Source organism: Aristolochia californica, unplaced genomic scaffold (assembly GCF_029961685.1).
Source record: "Aristolochia californica isolate CCGP_79_NKW_82.1479 unplaced genomic scaffold, dmAriCali1.0.hap1 SCAF_16, whole genome shotgun sequence".
In the NCBI taxonomy this organism is placed as follows: domain Eukaryota; kingdom Viridiplantae; phylum Streptophyta; class Magnoliopsida; order Piperales; family Aristolochiaceae; genus Aristolochia; species Aristolochia californica.
In genome coordinates, this window is record NW_027181837.1 from 17,788,219 (window position 1) to 17,811,716 (window position 23,498).

The following is a 23,498-nucleotide window of genomic DNA, read 5'->3' on the forward strand; positions in this document are numbered from 1 at the left end:
GTACTTTTGATGCATTTCCTTTAAGAGAGAAAACTCAAAAGGTCTAAGCAATGAATCGGCACAAACTTCTCAAGTACCTTGAGCTCCATGGAATGACAAAGTGTTCACGAAAAGCACCCTAAAAAAGATGTAGATAACTAAAACTAGAGTTTAAAATGTATTGAAAAATGTCAAAACCCAGTCTATGAAAGAGAACGGCCCAATCCTTCCAAAATTTGAATTACAATGTAAATTTTGGAGCTTTAGGTCACATTTGTATTCAAATATGTTTTTTATCAGAATATATATATTCACACATATTAAAATCATTTAGGATCACAAAATTCTATACTTTAAAATTTTGTATAGTTAACTGGCACTGGAATGATTGATCAACATCTGTCAATGATTGATCAACCAAAAGTGCACAAGCAAAAAATCTAAAGCATGATCGATCATCTAGAACATGTCCAAACTGTGTTGTAAAGTATAAACGATCAACCCAAGTGGATTGATCAATCAATACTATCTAGGCAATATAAATTCATGTTGATCGATTTATCAACCTCTTTAGACTGATCAATCATACATAATTTTGCCAACCAGGGACATAAAACATGATCGATCATACTTGTTATGTACTACAAATATGAATTCTGATTGATCGATCATACCTTGTATATGGATTGATCAACTTAAAATTCAAACCCAACGAGAAGATATTGATCGATCATTCCATCTATCAATAAGTCAATTTTTGACAAAAATATAGTCATTATACACGATTGATCGATCAATCACTTTACATTGATCAATATAAAATCAACTTTTTGCAATGAGTAAAAATTGACTAGTTTGGCTTGAGGAACTTATAAATAACCCACTAAACCTTTCATTGAGAACTTAATGAGTTTTTATTGGCATACCTACTTCAATTCATTATCATTCTCTTAAAATTCCTTCCTAATTTCTATTTTGAGAAAGAGAGAGCCTATTGCATATCTCTTCCATTCCTTTCTCATTTCCAACTCCTTGCATATATCTTAGACAAACTCCTATCTACTCCATAGTGCATCAAAAGCTGGAAGCTTGGAACTCTCAAAGAGAAGGTTAACTTTTCACATTTTAAAGGGTGTAAGTTTTACTTTTCTTTGTAAATTTTCATTTCTTGATAAATTCATTTAGAAGCTTGTTAAATCTAGATAGAAACGCCTACTAGAGCTAGAATCTAATTAATTTTTTGAAAAAAAATATTAGTGTAATCATGTATTTGAGCATACACGTGGCTCGAAGGAGAGCCAAAATTTCTTTTTTGCAATTCCAAACTAATAGAGAGATTATTAGTGAAATTTTCCAAGCATGGGTTCTTGGGTGGTGAATACCAATAAGATAACATTGATAACAAAACTTTTAGTGTTCAATTATGGTATGTGATTTTTTTCTCCTTATTTGCATTTTTGTTTACTTTATCTTCCATAGTTTAAAATTGTAAAAACTCAATTCACCCGTCTTGAGAAGCCACCTAGGCCAACACAGGTATGTGAGTTCTCCATGTACTCTTAAGTTTTCTTTGTTTTTTATTTTTCTTTTTCTCCCTATAGTGTTAGTGTCCAATCCATTCTATGTTCATTGTCTACAATTGTTGATGTTGTAACTTAGAATAGTATATGAGATTTGGAAGTACTTACAAGTTTTCAATGAATGTCATAGATCTTCCTTTACTTTCATTTCTGGTTTGTGTTTTCAATATTTGATTTAAAACTTTTAGAAAGTGAAGCATTTAAACTCAAGTTTATTTTATTACAAAGGGAGACATGAAATCTTAAATATTTTTTTTAACTTGGTTAAAATAGATAGAAAATCTCTCCTCATAATCACGGGCTTGAATGAGTTTTGGATTCTTTCTCTATGAAACAAGACTAACCCTTCAAAACCAACATGACCCTGAATTAAAGAGCCAATTTACTATCATCAATGGTCACTCGAACAAACTATTCCAAAATCTGAACTTCGAATGCCTTACCTGGTCTAACAAAATTTTGGCTCTGGTGTCATTGGTACTATCCAACTCAACAATAGGCTTTTCAAATCCATGCAATTCCCATTTTTTGTACTTTCTCTCTTGGGAACTCTTTCTAATGAATCCTCCCTACTCATTGTTTTGAAAAGAAAAGAATAGTTTTTCAAGTAATCTTATGAGAATGACATGCAATATTACTTAAGTAGATTCTTAAATTTCTTTGATGCTCCCTGTGACTTGGAAACTGAGCTTTATGAAAAAGATGGAAAGGTCTAACAAAATTTTGGCTCTGGTGTCATTGGTACTATCCAACTCAACAATAGGCTTTTCAAATCCATGCAATTCCCATTTTTTGTACTTTCTCTCTTGGGAGCTCTTTCTAATGAATCCTCCCTACTCATTGGTTTGAAAAGAAAAGAATAGTTTTTCAAGTAATCTTATGAGAATGACATGCAATATTACTTAAGTAGATTCTTAAATTTCTTTGATGCTCCCTATGACTTGGAAACTGAGCTTTATGAAAAAGATGGAAAGGGAACTCCTTCAACTCGTAAAGATATCATAAAATCAAAATGAGCCTTGTGGATTGTTCAATTTTGTTATGCAGATCACTCTCTCATGATTTACATTAATAATTGTAGACACACCTGAGTACTGGCTTTGTTTTTTCATGAATAATTGGTTCATGGCTAAAGCTTATTAAAAAGTGTTTAAATGATCTTATTAGAATGTAAGAAGGGTAAGTAAATTACATGCAAGCACAAAAATGCCCCTATCAGCCAAAAAACCCCATAAAAACATAACTTAATGTGATAATAAGGTGCCCAATCGACCTCATAACTAACAATAGTTGACACTAAAAGAGAGAGGACTTACATGAGTACAATTACCAAAACTACACTTCTTACATTCTAATAGATCTTTTAAGACCTATTTGTTCTCAGCCATCAAACTTGTCTTGCTTAACTCTTCCATATCATTTCATCACATATGGAATGGTCATAACCGCAAATTTAGGGTGAAGTAGTGATTGATAGAGCTGGTCATGTGCAAGTGCTACAATAGACAAGAACTTGTACATAGTTGATGGTGGTGACAACATAAGTGGTTTTGTTTGAAAGTTATATTATTTCACATTTCACTATATTACTCTACATTTCAGTATGATGGGGAGGCTGGATATTTTGTACACAGGTGCACTAGATTCCCTCGTCTTAAATATGTCAAAACTTACTTGGTCAGAGATGACTAGTGTACACAAACGAAATCCACTTTTCTATTTATTTTAACACTTTCAATTATCTTTGGTAATAAAACGCTGACATGTTATTTTGTTCATACAATATGAAGGGTTCTTGACATTATGAGAAAGGACTCACTGAATGATCCTAAAATATAACATATTGCCTTTTTGGCCAAAATTTTCATAGATCAGGTTAACTTTTATTTTGCAATATATCCTCTCCATTTTTACTTTCAAACTAATATATTGAAAGAACTAATCAAATTGACGTTTTTAAGAACTTGGTAGAATTAAGGTGAACCAAAAATTGGTCAAGCAGACTGTGATGACTTTAGTTTATGGTGTTACCTATGTTGGTGCTCTAAAGCAGATTAAAAAAAGATTAGAAGAGAAAGATCATATCAAATATGAGACATTATTGTTTAATGACCAAGGATATCGAGAAGCTTAATTGTTTAAGAAGATTCCTTCATTCTAATGTAGCTTTCACAAGCAACTTTTTCAAAACCTACATATATTGATAAAGAATATTAGATGCATGTATTCAACATTAAAAGCAATAAGATTTTTCTCCTGCATTTAAAAAAAAAAAGTCTTTGCTACTCTTTTGGGTGTTTTTTCTTATCAATTTTCATATTTTTGTTTATCTAATCACAACAGTTACTCTCGTAGATAAAGTCATTTATATGTGCCCAACTTTATTATGCATTTGGTCCAATTGACATGGTTAAGTTTATTACTTGGTTTAAGTTTTTGACATTCATGTGCATACTACATCTTAACATAGGCATCAACTAGTATGAAGGTATTGTTGTTTGAATGGTAGTGGTTGTGTGATGTCATAGTCAAAATGTGAATTGTGGATGTTGATTTTGACCTTAAATCATTTTATCAACCACTTATGAGATTTTTTGGATCATGTTCCTTCAACTATTTTGCCCTTTAAATAGTGAAATTTTATTTTGGGATGGTGTATCATTGATCCCTTGGACCATATATTCAAGCGTAGTCTCCAACAATCCATGCAAATAAGCCTATGTTCATATTAACATAATTTAAAAACGACAAAATATTAAATATTTATGCTTGGAGTTTTTACTCTAAAAGTTTCTTGTATATCTTTTTGTGATTGTTTAGTTATTTTTCTATGTTGTAAAATATTTTTTTTGGTGTAGATAACTTTAGCAACAAAATGTCAAATATTTATGCTTGGTCTAGATATAATTTAAGAAATAAAAAGAAATAGTTTGTCTTCAAATTCATTTGTTGCAACTTGAATTGACTAGTGGTTTGGGAATTTTATAGGTGATTGCTTCGAAGAATCTGCTAGTGAGAGGGGTAACTCCTCTAGAACTTCCTGTTGTGCAACCATATTGGAGATGTGAACAACATCTACTGAGTTTTAGACTAATTTGTACAGAATACCTAGCATCTTTTATTATACTCTTTTTTTCTCTAAAAAATGGCAATGGCTTTCATTCATTCATACCTAGCATCTTTTATTATACTTTTTTTTCCTCTAAAAAATGGCAATGGCTTTCATTCATGAGAGCATTCAAAAAACTACAGGGTTCGAAGGGAATGTTTCCAATTTATTATACTTGTATAATTTCACTAAAAAATATTTTTTTATAATACATTTTAAGTAATATTCATAAATAAAAATCTTGATAATATTGATTTTAATTGATAAAAATAATTTTATCGATAATATTTTAATACTCATAGATATTTTAGATATTAGGCTTATATATAATTTTAATCATTAAAAATTTAAAATTATTAAAATTTATTTTCTTTTCCATTTTCCTTGTGCATCCAAACAAGATATTGGTGTGGTTCTCTTTTGCTTTCTTTCTTATTTTCCAATAGCATCCAAACAAGAGAAAAAAAAAAAAAATTTCTTTTTCTCTTTCTTTTCTTTGCTTTTCACTTTCTATGTTCCAAACACCTTAAATTCTAGAATACAAACAATCAGTCGATTCAACTTAAACCTAAATGTGTTTTTTTCTTAAGATTATAAATAAAAGTTTAGTTTGATGCGAGCAATTGGGGTTTTGTGTGAAAATCATCTTGTTCATAGCAGTATTTATGATTTCTCATTTAAAGAGGAGCATACCAATATCTTGAGAATAACATTGGAAGTAGGTTGTTGCAGAATGTAAAATCAAAAGAGGAAAAGCATCCAGCTACCCTATTATCAAAATCATGAAGATTTGTGCTGTTCATGGAGACAAATTTTCTTTTTGGCCATTTTTCCATTGGATAAAATTGTCGGAAACTTAATTCTTTATCCCCTTCAATAATTTGTGCTAAAAAAGATTAGAGGAAAAAGTTTTCTTGTCTCTTAAAATCGAAAAGCTATCAATAGTTTAAGGCAAAAAGAAAGCATCAAGCACATTTGAGCTGAAACTTACGATTGCTCTTACAGTCAGAAATTATCTGCATTGTTCTTCTTCTTAGGCTGGCAGGTGATGGTTGAAAACATCAAATCCTGATTACCACCAGTTGAAACTTTGGATCAAGGTTTATGCCATCCATTTTTCAGAAACAGTTACACTGCAGCTAGCACTTGGCAGTGTGAACTAGATTTTCAGACGAAAAATTAGCCTTTCGTGCCTGCAAATCACGGACTCCTCACAGGTCATGCACGTTCCATAACGGGTTGGACCTCCATTGTTGTCAATATTTGAGGTATTGACATGCCCCCCGAAAGAACTATTTCTGAACAGAAAACAATCCCAAGTTATAAAAAGGACCATAAAACACCCAAAACTTGCATCTGTGAATTGAAGTAAAGGCTCTGGACAGTAGAAGATCAAAGCAAGATTCTTACCAAGCCCTTCCCTGATTGATAAATTTGGTCTGATAATATCCTTGGGATTGATCAGGAAAACGTCTCCAATGTAAAGATGGTTGGTGGGCACATAGACACAGCAAAGCTCCTCATCACCGACGCTACTTCTGAGGACCAATGTGTTTGTGATGAAGCCAAAAGCATGTTCACCAATACGTGGATGCCTGATTATAGCCACTTCCTTGAAAGCTTGGGAGTTCTGATCTGTGATCATCTAATGCTAAGGAGCCTCAACAGTATAAGAAAACTTTTTGTTAGAATTTATTCTGGGGAAAAGGCGAATTGGTTTACCAGGGGAGATTGCTGCACTTATTTGCTTCGAAGCAGAGTAGATTTGGCTCACTAGTGGCATTTTTCTAATAAACCATTCTCCCAGACCAAGCACAGAAGCTCCCAACCACGATGACATGAAAACACCCACAAAGAAGATGAATATGATTGAAGTAATGAATCCGAGACCTGCAAAGTTGCCACACATCTGGTTTTTAAATCTTGCTGATATGTTCTCCGGTAGGTACCATACATACAATTAGGGACTCCTATAAGCATATGGTGAGAATCAGAAAAAAACATCTAATTTCATTAGTTCCCAATTGATAAAATCCTTGTTCTTCGTTTTTAATCCTACAAATTAATGCTTCGTTCTTAGGAAAATAGAGAACCATTTCCTGTTTTACTTTCATCTAGCTAGTTATTAGAGCATCTAAAAATTCTGACTCCTAGGAGCATCCAGACTTAACCATTGAAAGTTACAGTGATCTTCTTTCAGCAAAAAGACACGAATCAAATGCTAACTGAATTAAGGGTTGCCGTTAACTGACTTCAATGGCTAGCAAACTGAACTTACCAAATATATTGATTCCAAGATGAGCATAGATGGGAGAAAAGAAGCCATCCACAAAATGAAAGAACCACCATGTGATGTAAAATGTTATTGCAATCGGAAGCAGAATGAAACTGCAAGGGAAGAAGACGACAAACCATTAACAGCTGATACAAGCATAGAAACTAACCGGTGAATCAAGCCTCTTTTTTCAATCTCCACAGAAATTTCTCTCTTTTCCATGAGCTTTCCATAAGTTCAGGTTATCCTTCTAACGTGTGATTCTGTGTGGAGGATGCTTCTGAGGCCAGAAAAATGTTATGCATCCGGAATCATCCTAGCGCATCATGAGGGATACAAACAATATCCCGGTAATCATGGATTAAGTTAAACAAGGATAGCCTTCTAGTCTCACATGAAAGAATTTGAGGGAAGAACTTACGTTCCAGACATGAACTTTTTGGTTGCCCAACTCCGAACGACTTTCGAAACTGCCTGTGACATACAACCCACAATAACCAAGTCTTTTCACCATAAAAATGTAAGAAAATCACTGAAGATGAAGAAACGAAAACATCATCAATATAAATTAAAAATCACTTTTTCCCACGATTCCTAATTTTGAAAAAAAAAAAACTCAAAATAGAGACAAACAAAAGGAGCGTCAAACCTGTATCGATTAAGGGAGCAGGACGTGAGTTCAACAATGCAATGTAAGAAAAGAAGAGAGAAAACAGAGGAATTTTTTTTGAAAAAGAGGAAACAAGGCACTATGACAATCCAGAACGAGAAATCAACAGAAGCCCAAAACATTCATAAACAATGAGATTTGAAGAAAACTTGTGTACCTCTCTGCCTGTATGATGAGCAGAAGAAACGGGAGGAGCGATAATGGGAGGAGACGAAACGGGGGAGGAGCCATATTGATGCGAACCACCGACAGGGATGAGAAGCTCTCTATCTCTCTCTTTCTCTCGCCCAGCCATCGATTGAGGTCTTTTTGCGTCTCTGTCCTCTGTATAACCAACTCTATGAAGAAACGGATTGCTTCCATCGTGCGAATCGAGCATTGAGTTGATGCAGGACTCAGCAGAGACTCGGTGCGTCCTTGTAGAGTGTTTTGGCAACCCGATTCGTTCATAAATCTATTTCACACCCACATGTCCTAAGTCTTCTATGCCATAAAATGTATGTTCATTATTAGCCATTTCATAAGTGTTGGCCTACGTGGCATCTCAAGACAAATCGTGAATTGAGAATAAAAATTTTAAATTTAGTGCTTAATGTACAAAAATAATCGAGAAACTAAGTTGAAAATGTACACACCACAATGAGATCAAGATTTTTGTTTTCGATGTTCCTCGCATAAAAATTCTTACTTAGAAAGATTCAATAATATGCTCTATTGGCCAAAAATTATAAAAAAGATTCTAACTGTTTTCAAGCCAACTTTAATACTCAATTACACTTTCCAATTTATCTCAAAGAGAATCACATACAACTAGACTCTAGCTCTAATGGGCAATTCACTTCTAGATTTAACGGTTCTAAAAGGAAACCTTAAACCTCCCTTGAAAAAGATAACCACTCTCGGAGTGTCTCCAAGCTTCCGTCACTTTAAGCATGAATAATAATGTTTTTAGAGCCTTGGAAGAACTAAGTGTTAAGAATTAGACGCACTAATTCAATACTAATGAGAGCAATAATAATCGCAGAAGAAGAAAAGATATCAAACACAAGAACATAAGATTTATATAGGTTCCCCTCAAGGTGAGACTACGTCCTGTCTTTCGCCGTTACAATAACTCACAATAATGATGACGTAGTTTACAAGATAAATAACCTTTCACTCCTGTAACTCAGGATTCTCGATGGAGACCCTAATTAAGGTGCACCCAAATATAAAGGTGAAATTCCCAAACTACCCTTACTAAATAGTAATCAAAATATCCCCCCTCCCCCTCCCCACGACGACCTTACCGCAAAGGTCGATCTGTGTGCTGACTCTACGTATGGCATTAATTAGGTTCCACAACTTAACACTATGAATCCCAAGAATTGCATGAGGATTTTTTTAAAATTTGGTTGCAATCGGGATTTCTCTTATAAAAGGGTAACATTAGTAATTTGCGCATGAGAAAACTTCTTGAAAGTTTAAGTTTGCCAATAAATGATCAATGAATTCTGAAGGATGAGTTCAGGTCCCCATTTATAAGTTTCTTGGTAAAACTATTTGTTTTAGACCGTTGTAGAAAAAACTGCATAAAAGAGTTAATTGATCACACCTTTTTATTGATCCATAAATCACCCTCCAACAATTATATTTTGGAGTTCCTATGGCCTTATAATCGATCGTATCATTGATCAAAGTATTTTTTAAACTTTTTGTAGCAGATTGATCAATCATACTTTATACACTGGCCTAGCAGGATTATGGTTGGTCAATCATGCTTACATAGGTTTATTGATCATGCTTTGTATCTTCTCTTTTATCTTGTGTTCCAATTCTTCACCTTAGATCATTGATTTTGGAACATTTGAACATCTTACTTGTAAAATTGGAAATTTATCTTCTTTGTCTCCATGTGCTACAAACTGATTTGTATCTATTGCAGATGGATCTCAAACTAAAGTCTAAGGAACTGGCCAAGAAATTCATTCTAACCTTTTCCATTTCTTATTGTGCCTTTTAGGACAAGATAAATGGGTGATTGATTTTGGTTGTGAGAAAGGACTCTATTTCTTGGACCCTTAAGTTCTAATGGTTGTAACAACAACAAATTAAGATGCAATACAATGGCATAATAGGTTTGGTCATCCCTTGTGGTCTAGTTTAAAAACATTGGTTCCATCTTTTAAGCTTCTAAGTTGTCTTGAGAGCTTTGTGATCTTGGGAAACATCAAGATTTTGTTTTCTTACCCAGGCATGATAAAGTGGCTTTAAGTTTTTTTTCATTAGTTCATTCATATGTTTGGGGACTAGTTAATGTATCAAACATTACTCACTCTTAAGTATTTTGTTATATTTGTGAATGATCATACTCAAGTAACTTGACTTTATTCAATGAAAGACATAACAAAGGTTTTCTCTATCTTTGACTCCTTTTGTGAAAAGGTCGAGACTCAATTGAACAAAAAAAAAAAACAAGTTTTTCGATATGATAATGCTAAGGAATATTTCTCTTCTTAGTTTCATTCTTTATGTCAACCTGACTTTGTACCTTTCTGTGGATCCATCTGTAAAAGGGCTTTGTTATTCAATTTCTTCATGCTTACATAGCTCAACAAAATAGTGTATCTAAAATAAAGAAAAAACATCTTGTAGAGGTTGCAAGAACTCTTATAATATCTATGAATGTTCCTCAATATTATTAGTTATATGTTGTCCTCACTGTTTGTTTTCTTATTAATAAAATACCAAGTGTTCCATACGATGAAGAACAGTCCTCTTAATTATTCTCCGATTTCATCTTCATTTCTATTACCCCCTCTAGTGTTTGGTTGCGTTTTTTTTTTTTTTTTCATAATCTTTTCAATACTCAAAATAAATCTAGTCTCAGGGTTGTGAAATATAGTTTCCTTGGCTACTCTAAATATAGAAAAAGGATAAGTGTGGTATTCTCCATCTCTAAAAAAAACTTTTATTTCAGATGATGTCACATTCTATGAAGATCAATCTTGTGGGTATGAGAGAACATGCTTTATAATTTTTTCCTGTAACATTTCGGTTGATAGTTCAATCATTTAAGGTTGATTGATCATACATTTTAAACTTCAATTTCTGCTTTTTTGTTGATCAATTTTTCCTACAAAGATTGATCAACCATACCTTATGTAGGAAGCTTTGTTGCTCTCTAATTAATTGATTATACATGTAACCAACGATCGATGATTCAATCCGGCAATGTTCTATCCCTCTATAATTAAAGAACTCCCTTAAGGCTTTAGGGAGGAATGTTGGAGAACTCATGGCCGAAGAAAATTGTTGGAGCACGGGCACCCTACTAAATTACTTCCTTGGAGTCACAATAAGTAAATCATTCATGTGTCACTGTATTATATTTCAAATCTGCCTCGCCTAAACATGAGACCAAATTTTCTTATCCAATGTCAAATGGATACTAATCTAGAGGTATTTAAGTCAAGGAAAATTTGTAGATTTTATATTCAATTATGCTAAATCCACAATCGTATATCGAAGATATTATATTTGTCATTCATATTCTTTGGGATGAAAATGCCCATATTTCTAACCTACAACTACCTTATAACATAGAATTATAACCGTATATAACATATTGTTCCATTACAAAAAAAAAATGTCCTTGTTTCTAGCCCAACCTAAGACCTTTTTTTTTTCCCATGGAACAATCATGTAACATAATGGAATACTATGTCATGCACTACTGCAATACTATGTTAAACAATAAATAATAACTATGTTACTCTACAATGGAATACTATGGTACTGTCATAATCCTATGTTATGAGATAATTGTAGGTAGGGATGGCATCGAATCGAGTCAAGCTCAAACTTGCCTATGTTCGAGCCGGGATTGATTTAAATATTTTGAACTCGAGCTCGAGCTGAGTTCGAGCTTCCACCTATATTTAAAACTTTGCATAAAATACATATCAAATAAATTGTATATAAATTATCTATACACTGTACATAAAATTATTTATAAAAGCTGCATAATTATGCATAAACTTTATTCTATAATCAAACACAAAAAACATCATTGAAATATCAATATCAATTTTCAATCACCCAAATAAAAATTATACATCCAATATAATTTTATAAACTCTAGCTATTTCTTTTCATACTAAGGAAACGATATATGAAGTCCCCTTCGCATGAGCAAAATCTCCACCTATGACAAAAACAAAAGAACTTATTATTGTTTGATAAAAAAAATACTCTTCCACTACAAATTACTTAATGTAGTTAAAATATTAAAACAATAGTCCCCACTACATTACCATTATTTATAGCCTCTTAGATTGATAAATTAAGTAATAGTGCCATGATGGGATTTTACTGGAACTGAATTAACTAACTGTGAATGCTTTGTGATTTTCTATATCGATACAATTAGCCTTGAAAAGAACTTCAACTACCATGTGAAAGAAATTGGTAGTTTTATATGCATATATATATATATATATATACACTTACTAACTTTAGACTCTTGCATGAAAAATATCTACTATTTAAAGAAAAGATTTGAGACTTTCTAACAGAGAGTACTTTATTGAAGACTTTCACAAAATAAAACTCTCTTCTTCATAAGATTTTCTGTCTTATTTCTTGTTCTGCTTTGTTTTTTCATAAAGCTGAAAAATAGTACGATAATGATAAAGAGATAAGGGGAAATAAAGAGAATAATGTGTGGGAAATTAACAAAGAAGGAAAAAGTGGAACGGAAGAGGGAAGAAGAGGTTGATTGGTTATTCCATAACAAAAATATATTTCTCTCATTACCAATAAAACTGATCCCCCATAGCAAAGCAACTAGGATAAACCCTTCTTCCTGGAAATCGATGGATATTCTTAGTGTTGTTTCTGAATCGTTCATCTGCTTCTCATTGTAATTTTTGGCTCCATTTGCGGAATCGTTCCTCTACGTATGCAAGCTCTCTCTCTTGATCCGACATAAATTAGGGTTCGTTCTTCTTGGTTCAGAATCATTTTTTTTATTTGGTTGTCTTCCCCTCTACGTTCAACATGAGTTATCACCTTCGATTTTGATTTATAGTGTTACTTTGGTTTTGATTTTTTTTATTTTTTTTATAAGAAATCCATATACTACGACTATTTTGTTAAAGCATATATGTTGTATATTGCATAATTATATACACATGGAAGATGAAGAAGATGATTCAAGTGATGATTTTGGTGGAGAACATTGTGAAAATAATAATGAAAATGAAAATGAAGGCTGATAGTGGTGATGATATTGAAGATGATATGGATACTCAAAGAAGTATTCAGAGGGAGTTTGCAATATAATCTGCAAGAACATCATATTTTCCAGATGATTAACAATTCACATGTAGCAAAATTATTGACTATTATGTTTTAATACTATTAAATATTTTTTTGTGTTATATTTTGTACGTACAATTGTAGTCTTTTTATATTAAATAGGTGATTAGGTTATATTCATATTTTTTTTATTATTACGATGTTTGTATAATACTCTAGGTAATGAATTTAAACATATATAACTATATATATACATTAGTTTAAGAGTGAAATTTTAAACACTTTTAATATAATAATTATATTAAATTTTTATATATTATAAAAGTAAATATTTGTGTAAATATTTTACTTTGTATAAATTATGTTAATAAATTAATATTATTTTGATATTAAAAAATTATAATTTGATTATAGTTTTGATATAAAAGTAAACATTTATTTAATGGTTATATTTAACATTTTATTTATTAAATAATATTAATTTAATTTCTGAAAATAAGATATATCAAAATAATTTATTTAATAAATAATATATCTACACTTTACCCGCAATTTCCATTATGTTCACTAACACAAACAAATAATTTACACTGCATTTTCCATTGTACATGCTAATATAAACAAATATTTTCCACTGCATTTTCCATTGTACACATTAAACAAACAAAGTGTTTCACTTTCCCTCTCACGTTCACTAGGGGAAATACTTACACTTTCCCTCCCACTTCCACCGATTTACAAACTACAATGGCTGTTCAAGCGCTTTCCCTCCCTCTAGCTGCCTCCAGGGTAGACACAGGCACCATAACCTACAATGCCAGACATGAATTAATATAGAATCGATTGACAACTAATCGAAGTGGTGAGATGCCTGGTGATGTTGCTCAATTTAGTTCTTGCATTTAGAGGAGACACCCACATTGGATCCTGCAAAAATTTTAATCTTCTGATCTTGTAAAAGAGAAGAAGACGACATACTTGGGTTTGTGGAGGAAAGCGTCGCTGATTGACTGAAATCGCAGCTCCTTGGACTTCGACCGCCCGTCTGATACAGAAGATTCATGGCATATGCGGCGTGGGAAGCTACAGTGTTGGGCATATAGCAAGCGCCGTCAGGTTGGATCGGTCCACAGTCGATGCCCATGCCGCAGGCATAATCCAGATTCGACTGCAATTCCGCATCCGACACGCCGGACTTTGGCAAGCACCACCCACTCGATTTCCCCGCCGAGGATGACGGAGTCGCCGGACTCACCTTGTAAATGTACCAAAATTATACGTCGTCAGTGACTAGTAACAGGTCGAGATGACAGATTTTCTTCGTTCGATCGACGTTTCATACCTCTCCTCCTCCGCCACCGCTGCTGCTCTTGGAGAGTCCAATGTCGTAGGTCATGGTGAGATCAGGCTTGAAAAGTCCGAATGATCGTTCAGAGGTCGGACCGGGCTTGAGATCCTCGTCGTAGAGGGCGAAGAGATAGGTATCAACTGATTTCCCAGCCATCAATGGAGTTCCCACCAACGAACGGAGGTGAGCGACCAGGTTGCCATTGTAGACCTTGGCATTCTCCACAGTTGCTCCAACCTCGTTGCTGTCTCCTTTGTATGGCCACCCCGTCTCAGCAACTACGATCTCCACCTCCTTGAAGCCCATCGAATCCAGCCCACTCCGGACCGCATCCACCTGTCCCCATCAATAACAGTTAGTCCAGTTAAGTTTGGAACCTAATGGGCTTCACATATGGCCATACAGTTATATGGGCTTGTAAACAGGCTTATTTAAAACAAGTCTAGATCCAGATAAAAACGGCCGTTGAGAGTTGCACCTGGGCGTCGAACATGTTGGTGTAGGTGATCTTGGTGCCGGCGTCGAATCTGCCGGCGTTGGGTTGGAAAAGACAGAAGGCGAGCGTATCGGGGCGGGTGTCGCTCCTGTACGCGAAATACGGGTATGGATTAATGGTAAAAGGAGAGCCGGTGTCGTGGAGAAACTGGAGCATCTGCTTCATAGCGTCGGCGAAACTTGGGTCGAAGCTGCCACTGGAAGGGGGCTCCGACTGCTTCAGTACTGCCATGGAGTGGACGGTGGACACCTTGACCTTGCCGGCCAAGGAGGCGTCAGTGAGGGCCTGCTGGAGGTTCAGCATGGCGGGGTAAATTTGGGAGATGAGCTCGGTGTCGCCGGAGGTGAGGACTTCGTTGCCGACGGTAATAAGGGCAATGTTGGAAGCTGGGTAGAAGGGCAGGACGTTGGACGAGATCCATTGCTTGGCGACTGCAGGATCAGAGGCCAGGGCGGGGATGTCGCCGTTCGATGCTCCGATCACGATGGCGATCCCGGTGTTGGCGAGAGCCTTGATGATGGCCGCATCGGCTCCATAGAGTCGAACCTTTCCGATGGAGGTTGACTGGAGTAGCTTCGCCGTCGCTGACGGCGGAGGAAGGTTGTCGGCGACTTGCCCATAGTTAACTCCAATAAATGATTGCGCCCCTGCGGACGTAAAGGGTTACTGAATAAACAAATCATCCTTGCAATTAACAGAAACCATGTTACAGAGGGTAAAAGAAATCAATTTTGGACCTCAGCAAATTTGAAATTGATTAATCAATTCGTACTTGGTAAAGTACTTAAAACTTGAAATCGTAGCATACCATCGTTCGGAAGGACAGAACCATCTTTAAAACAGATTGAAGACGAGTCCTAGGGTAAAAGTAATTCAATAGGAACTTAATAATAAGTTCAGGGAATTACTCGAAGAAGGAACTGGTATCGATGTCTAATCAAGAACTCCATAGATTCAGTCAGGGACAAGTTCATCATCGGAGGAAATGACTGGAACAATCTTCCAACGGCTACAAAGCCTTGGTAACAGATGAACTTCATTCTACAGCACTAAGAAGTAGTATATTAAAGTAAATCAGATGGGTAAGCGCGAGATTATGTGCCGTTGGAGCTCAGAAGGACAAGGTAACAGCAGTTGTCGAAGAAACAGAGGAAGGCATTCAACCTCAAAACTGTAGTTCAACAGTTGTAGTTTTTTCCAGTCCAACATTTTAATTAACACTGAAACATTTTCCAGAAAGTACAGAATAAAAATCCTCAAAAAGAATCCGGCTATAGAACTAATCATCCAAAAACGATAAAAATTGGTTGTCAGCACAACAAATCCGAAAAAAAAAAAAAAAAAGACTTGCTTTTTCCTATAGTTCTAATGGTCTGAAGATCAGAGTTTACTCGACCAATGAAAGTAGGAAAAAGAGCGAGCTTAAAACCAAAATGATCAGACAACGGTAACTCGACATATCCTCCAAAGGCAATAACTGAGAAACAGAAGGAAAAAACCATATTTAGGAAGAAAGAAAAAAAGTCCTCCTTACCAGCAGAACAGAAGAAGGACAAGAAGACGAAGGAGAAAGCTCCGGGAAGAATCGCCATGTTTGCCCAAATGTTTTTCTTTCAGAACACGTACAGTGGGAGATGGGAAAGCAGCAGATGAATTTATAGTGGTTATGTACAAGAGAGAGGAGGTAAAAGTGTAAATAGAGATAGGAGTAGGACGAATATCAAAAGTTTGGATGAGCTGGATGTTCTTCTGGGCTGGGCCCACTTGATGGATTTTGGTAGAGAGAGAGAAGGTTTGTATCAACCGCCTCAATAATAAGAGTGGAAATTATTTGAATTTTGGATTGGGCATAATGTATTAAATTTTTCTTAAATTTTGGTACAAGTAAGCAATTGAGTAAAACCGCATCTCTCCTCCTATCCCAATTTAGAGCCGCTTCAGAGTGATCTTCATCCAATGTGAAAAGATCCTTTCTTCCGTATACTTCATTACCATGTATGAAGGGTCTTTTTGCTTTCTGTGCTGGAGTGAAAAGAAGAGGGGAATAAGATGTGTGAGAAAGAAGGGAAAAAGCAAACCACCATGGCTGCCTCTGGATCTGCTTTTCCGTGTGGAACTTAGTAAAGTAGATGGGGCGTTTCAGTGTTAGACAGGGCATAGAAGGTTTAAAGTTGTGGTTGTAAGGCCAGAGTTCAATTTAACCATTGTCTGGATTTTACCAACGAAAAAGAAGACTTTAAGGGAGAAAGATGACGTGCGGGTTCTCAAACGAAACCAGCGAAGTCATTTAGAGAAAGTAGAACTGCATTATTAAAGCAAAGATGGGAAGGTGGGTGCCTTTAAAGAACGTGGCTTGATTGATGAACAAGAAAACTGGAAAGGGAAGTTGTGTTCTGATCCAGGCCGTTTAGCCCTTTCCCCCTTTTTTTTTTGTATTTGTTGCCTGAAAGTTGGAACAGGGAACATATAAAAAAAACCCAATCCATGCTGTGGTAACTTGCCACTTGAGTTCGCATATATTCTAACCTTGCAGTACGTTAGAGGGAGCTCGTATAATGTGTGAGCATATAGCATTGACGTGTGTATGACTTCATAGACGCTGAGGTCGGTGATCGTTCTTCCTTTTCTTCACGAGTCCAAGGGAGAATGAAGCATCGATAACTCATTTGGTGGACAGTCTCAAGGTCCAGGCTTTTTTTAAAAGGTAAAAAAAGGTAACAATTCACCTGCCTTGACATGTGGTGGCGGGATTTTAGGGGAAGCTACCTTCATATCTCCTAGAATGAGACAACATGTTCAAGGTGAAAAGATAAACAACCAGAGTCTTCAACTTTTTCCTTCAACACATTAAAAAAAAAAAAAAAAAAAAATAGAGGAACAAATACAGCAAACATAGCTCTCCCAAAAGCACAACAGAATGTTTTACAGCCGCTCAACACACACAAGAAGAAACTTCAAGCCTAGTAAAACGTGTGGCCCATAAGCTCCTGAGGATCTGGAATGAACCAAAAAGACATACCTCGCATGCATAAACACAAACACGAGCCAGTTTCAATGATTTGTGTGGTTTCATAATTAGCCTCCAGAATGAGAGACTGGGGATGTCACAAAGTGTCCGTCCTTGAATGTATGAATGTACTGCTGTGGCAAAGCATGCTCAGCCTGCAGTTTTTAACAACTTCAAATTCAGTAATAGCTTTGGCTTGCACAGAATCATAGCATAACAACAAAGTCATTTTTTTCCCAACCAGAATGATGCATAAAAATACTGCATGCTTAAGCTGGCCCTTTGCATGATATATGTTCAAAAACAATCGGTGCAGCTTTACAAACATTAGCTATTACAGTAATTTGGTCATGAGCTATGTCATTCAGCCACTGACAACAGACAGATTCCTCAGGTTCTTCTGATTCTCTAGAACGAACTACTATGTATTCATGTGCACTTATGTCTGCGATAGCTCAACTAAAAATTTGATGATTGCCATAATCTGGGGCTCCTTTCACTCTATAAGGCCAAATTTGAAGGGGAGAATGAGGTGACAGAAGACTTGCCTAATCAATATAACACGTTTGATACACAACGTGCACATTGCTCACTAGGACAGATTCATGGGAAATCATGAAAAATCGGTATAACTCTAACCCAAGATAAAAGAAACAGAGACAGAAAGAGAGGGGAATTATGGAGTAGTAAATTTCATTGTCATAGAAGATGTAGTTGGTGAGTTTACTAAAAAAAGGGTTTCCCAAGAGAAAGCTGCAGAAGAGCAAGTTAAGGATATAGAAAAGATTTACATGTTCACTTGTTTATATAAGAGAAAGAAACACAGCACTTTGTCAACAGCAAAAAGACCAAGTACTTTCTGATTCCCACAAGGCAATAGAGAGTTATCAGTATTTCAGGGTCATAAAAAAAATTCACATCTTTTGTTGTTATAAACAAAAATCTGTGCTAAAATATCGGTAAAGAAAATTTTTCATATCTTTTGTTTTGTAGGTGAAAGTAACAAATTGCGGTGTCAACGAGCAAAGACCAACTTCCAACCTAGCAATGAAACTATCACAGAAAGAAAAAATGTTATTTGTTGTCCACATGCACTAATATATAGCTTAACTTTGATAAGATAAAAATATTATAATACTTGATGGCCTCACTATGCATGCCAATATAAAAAGCCCTAAGGTTTGGTAACTGTTACCATGTTACTGTAAACAAATGAGTAAATCCCTGCGTGTTTATTCAAATAAGACACAACACAAGATAATGGTTACTTTTTTTTTGGGGGGGGGACCGTGGGGGGAGGGGATAGATTCCCCCCGACCATGATTCTGGAACAGGAGACCCTAGAGTTAGCTAAATCAGCTGAGTGAAAATTTTCAGTACAATGAGTGTGCTGCTAAAGAATGGATGTCGAAATACTGCCCAGTGCTAACATCTTGAATTTCATTGAATAAAAAATTAATAAAAAAATCTTGAATTTAGCTTGATCCAGCCTTCAAGGAGGCCTTCTCTTTGACAACCAAAGTAATTACAAGAGCTGAATCTCTTTCTATGAGTACTAGTTCTGTGAAATTCTGCATTAGCTTGATCCAGTGAGGATAACTATAGCTTCTGCTTCAAGTGAATCAGTATAGCCAGCAGGAACCGAGAAAGGTGACCTTACTTGACCGCTAGTGCCTTATAACTCCTCCAACCCTCCTGGCCTGGGATTACCTTGGGAACTCCCATCAAAATTCAGCTTTAACTGGCCTATTATTTTCAGAAGGAGAAGGAAGCTAGTATTCTATTTTTATTTTTTAAGAAGAGTATTATATTATGTTATTCCTTCTCCATATCCTCAACCAGAAGTAACACTTTGCAGAGAAATTTGGCTTTAAAAGGGCATTGAAAACATCGGGTATTCATTGTGTAAAATGGAGTCCCACATATAGACATCACAACTACTTACAAACTTATGAAGCTTGAACCTTCTGTAACAAGTTACTATAGCTTTATAGCTTCAGTAAGATTTTACTATAGCTTTAAGGCTTCTTTTATACTTTTCTTAACAAGGCTTCAATCATCCTTTTGCAGAAGGAAGAGTACAATAAAGTTTTGAATTCAAGGAGAGTAAGACAAATTATTAATATTCCTAGGGGTGATTATCATTTGGCAATTTTTTATTGGTGTCAACGCAATTTTTTGTAAGGGTGATCATCTTTTGGCAATTTGGAGAAAGGGGCAAAAGGAATTCATACCCAGTCACCATCAGGCCCTGCAGCAGGTACTAGGACATTGATTTCACTTGATTTAGCCGTGGCTACGGAAGCCTCCAAAGAACCCTTGCTAAGATACAGTTGACATCCACCAGTATTATCTATTGAGATTGTAGGGGCCGAACCCTACAAGATATAAACAAAAGATAAATCTGCATGAGTCCCAGAGAGGGAAGGCAAATAACTTAACATGACAGAACAGATCCCTATTACGGGGTGAAGTGAATCTATCCTATTGTGTAAACAGCTTACCTGGCATTGTACCTCAACTGCATTGCAGTTGACAACTTCACAAGCTGCCACAACATCCTGCTAATATGAACTATAGTTATGTAAATACAGCTAGAGGTAACTTGGTCAACATAATAAGCATAACATGGCTCTTGGCATGTGAACTGACCTTAAATACAATGCCCATTTTGGTGCATTTATCGATGGTTATGTTGTTCACTTTGCCTGCACATCAAATAGACGCATAAATTGCTTTCCCTCTCCCATCTTAAAAGTTAAGAGAAACGAACTACATTATTAGATAAAATATATGATACATATGTTCAATCAGACTAACGTGCAAACATGCACATGCATACAAGCAGTATATTCACACGGTACTGCACATATGAGAAAGTTACCTTTGATCTGTAAAACAGAATCTTTGCATGCAAAAACATATACAGATTGTCTTGAGTCACAATCATCAATAACCAAGTTCTTCCTTCCAATCTGATTCTCAACAACCCATCTGTCAAAGTTTAAAAAACATTTAAAAAACCACATGCCCATGCATTACAGTGAAATGCAAAGGATTCATAGATTTCATATTTACTTGCGACCCATCTGAAGCTCTAACTTTGGTGGCCCTGTTTTTGGAAAGGAATGCGAACTAGTTTTCTGTTCTTTTTCATTGACCACACCAGTTCTGTCAGCACGATTTTTAGTTTTCATATCAGCAGTTACCTTCTTTAAACCTGCCAAAACAGATTTTGCCTTACAACCATTCAAAGAAAACAATAATAAAAGGTGAAGCAACGATAAAACCTTGCACCCAAATGAGGAGAAATAGTCTAAAAAATTACCTGAAGCAACAGATTTTCCAGAACTGATTTCTTGGAAGACAGCAGACATTCCTACCTTTGGTCGGGCAGCTGAAGAATCACAGGTGAGAAGAGAACTAGAAAGAGGAGGAGGAGGGGCTGGGGCTGGGGCTGAGGCGGGGGCACGAGCAGGACAAGGAGCAGTAGATGGAGCAGATTTTGATGGGGCCGATGGCAAGGGTGCTGTTACACCAGTGGCATTCCATACAGGACCCAGGGGAAAGAAATTCTTTACATAATCTCTCAAGCCAGGCACGAAGATCTCCTTCAAAGCTTTTGCCCACTCTATATGATCAGGGTCCTTCGTTTTGTACTCCACCAGAATCTAAAATTCAGAAACCAATGTCATTACACATAATGAACTGAATCCTTATTCAATTGATCAGAGAAACAGTAGAGATTCATGCCTGTCACGAGTAGAGAAGAGGTAGAACAGACATGTGTCTTACAATCTCATGAGCTCATCCATATATAAATACATAAATACAACAGAGTCACATGGAAACAAAGTAGAGCTGTATTATACCATCGGACATACAAGATGCAATCACAACTCACAAGTGATATGGAGAGCATAGATATGTTTAAAAAGAAAGTTGTATCGGTCTTCACTGTCATATTTTTTACTTTTGATTCCTCTATATTCTTTCTTTCAAGACAAAAATTGTTGTAGTGAGGATATAAAGAAAGATATCCGAATAATAGAGAACAACACTGTTCCTACCTTGTTGTTATAGAACTCGGCCATTTGCCAACTTTCTTCCACGTGTGCAATAGGAAGACTCATTCCTGGAAGAAATTTGGCAGAAAAGATTAGAAGAAGCCACCAAAGCCCCCACAGGAAATCAGACCAGTGATTTTGCTTACCACAATCTTTCCCCGAGTAGGCAAGCCAAGCTAGTGCTGTGAGACTGTCGGCAGCAGCCTTGAAATGGTTAAAGAATTCAGTCCTCCTTCCTTCAGTATAGGCATGGGCTTTTGCAATCACTTCATTAAGTGGCTTCAGGAATTCTGCTAAGCCTGTCATATCAGGTTTCTGTGTTCAAGACGACACTATATCAAATTAGAAGAAAACAAATAGTTCAACTGGAAAAACAACTAGAGACTCAAGTTGCTTCAGAGGGAAATTAAGACCGAGAATAAATGGATTGGCTTCAATTTAGTAACATAACTGCATATTTAAGTTAATGCCTTTCTTTCGTATCCTTTCTGCATAATCAATAAAAGAAAGATGTTCAGCTTGGACGGGTTAAATGAAAACACGGTGCATTCAGAGGGAGATCTCAATCTCTACGGGGCGAAGGGAGGAATTCAGAGAGCACATTTACTGAACTCTGCTAGACACATGACATCAATTTTGGATAGAAAAAGACGATCATAAGAAATACATGGAAATACGTTTAAAAAATGCTGAGAAATAAAATCCCACAACTGGCCGGCGCAAGTTAAACGCTACAACCTCACACTCTCAATATGATCCAGATTGGACTGCATTCATCGGATCCGAGCGGTCCAATATCCATTCAATAAGATCCAAACACGAATAGCATAAAAAAATAAGAACCATTAAAACAGCCGCTCATGTACCAAATCTCCAGATAACGAATATAAGAAAAGCAAACCTGAATCTGCTTCATTTTGATAAGAAGGTCTTTCTGCACGGAAAAGGCCTCTTTCAAGACATCCGTCGCTTCAAGCACTTTCCCGCCAATCTTGTGAGCCGTAGCGGACAGCCTCCCGACAGATTTCTCCATGAAATCATCATAGGCGGCAATTGATGCATCCTTGGGAGCATCTGAAGCGTCTCCTGGTAGATTTGGCGTCGAGAACCCAACTGAAAGTGCTTCGAGGCGAGAGATCGCCGCCTCGAGCCTGGATACCAGTTTCTCTTCCATGAGCACCTCTGCCACGACGAGGATATGACAGAATTTTGTTGTCTCTATTTCTCTTTAAAAATGTGCAAATATCTTTGTCTCTGATGTGAGAGGGCCTCGTTTTAAGGTTAATCAAGATTAAGGATGAATAATTAAGGGTGGGCTTAAGACCGACCAGTTTTCTCTTATTTGCCTTTCGGTGCTCAATTTATTTTATTTTATTCTTTTTAGCCATTTTTCATACAAATGATTGGGACAAATTTTGAAGGGTGTTATATTTTGAAATATTTATCAAAAATTTGAAGACTATGAACTATCAACGATAATTAAAAGCATTTAAATTTAAAAAATATTATAAATTTTATAAATATATAAATTTAAAATTAGAAAAGAGATAATTTCTTTTTAGTGTCTTTCCTTTAGGTGTTTATGTCATTTTCATAATCATAGGTCCTTGGTCGAAAAATATTTGCAAATTTGATCTAGTTTAGAATCACAATCAGGTTGATTCCT

General features: G+C 35.8%; 3 protein-coding genes across 3 annotated transcripts; all 3 read right to left on the reverse strand.

The window, feature by feature from the left end:
* Positions 1-5,496: 5,496 nt before the first annotated feature.
* Positions 5,497-7,921, reverse strand: LOC137952964 (protein LIKE COV 3-like). The gene is made up of 6 exons (XM_068800105.1): positions 7,771-7,921; positions 7,365-7,417; positions 6,947-7,056; positions 6,391-6,558; positions 6,079-6,303; positions 5,497-5,966 (listed from the first exon to the last, which is right to left on the reverse strand). Exons 1-6 carry the CDS (start codon positions 7,906-7,908, stop codon positions 5,887-5,889), a joined length of 774 nt encoding a protein of 257 aa, XP_068656206.1. The 5' UTR covers positions 7,909-7,921; the 3' UTR covers positions 5,497-5,886.
* A 5,561-nt stretch (positions 7,922-13,482) lies between these two features.
* LOC137952963 (glucan endo-1,3-beta-glucosidase 7-like) lies at positions 13,483-16,378 on the reverse strand. The gene is made up of 5 exons (XM_068800103.1): positions 16,293-16,378; positions 14,741-15,405; positions 14,257-14,598; positions 13,893-14,169; positions 13,483-13,723 (listed from the first exon to the last, which is right to left on the reverse strand). Exons 1-5 carry the CDS (start codon positions 16,348-16,350, stop codon positions 13,689-13,691), a joined length of 1,377 nt encoding a protein of 458 aa, XP_068656204.1. The 5' UTR covers positions 16,351-16,378; the 3' UTR covers positions 13,483-13,688.
* Positions 16,379-17,466: 1,088 nt separating this feature from the next.
* On the reverse strand, positions 17,467-23,044 carry LOC137953390 (cyclase-associated protein 1-like). Its single transcript, XM_068800765.1, has 10 exons — positions 22,734-23,044; positions 21,979-22,147; positions 21,836-21,900; positions 21,094-21,436; positions 20,844-20,985; positions 20,650-20,759; positions 20,418-20,473; positions 20,270-20,326; positions 20,000-20,143; positions 17,467-17,920 (listed from the first exon to the last, which is right to left on the reverse strand). Exons 1-10 carry the CDS (start codon positions 23,004-23,006, stop codon positions 17,834-17,836), a joined length of 1,446 nt encoding a protein of 481 aa, XP_068656866.1. The 5' UTR covers positions 23,007-23,044; the 3' UTR covers positions 17,467-17,833.
* Positions 23,045-23,498: the final 454 nt, after the last annotated feature.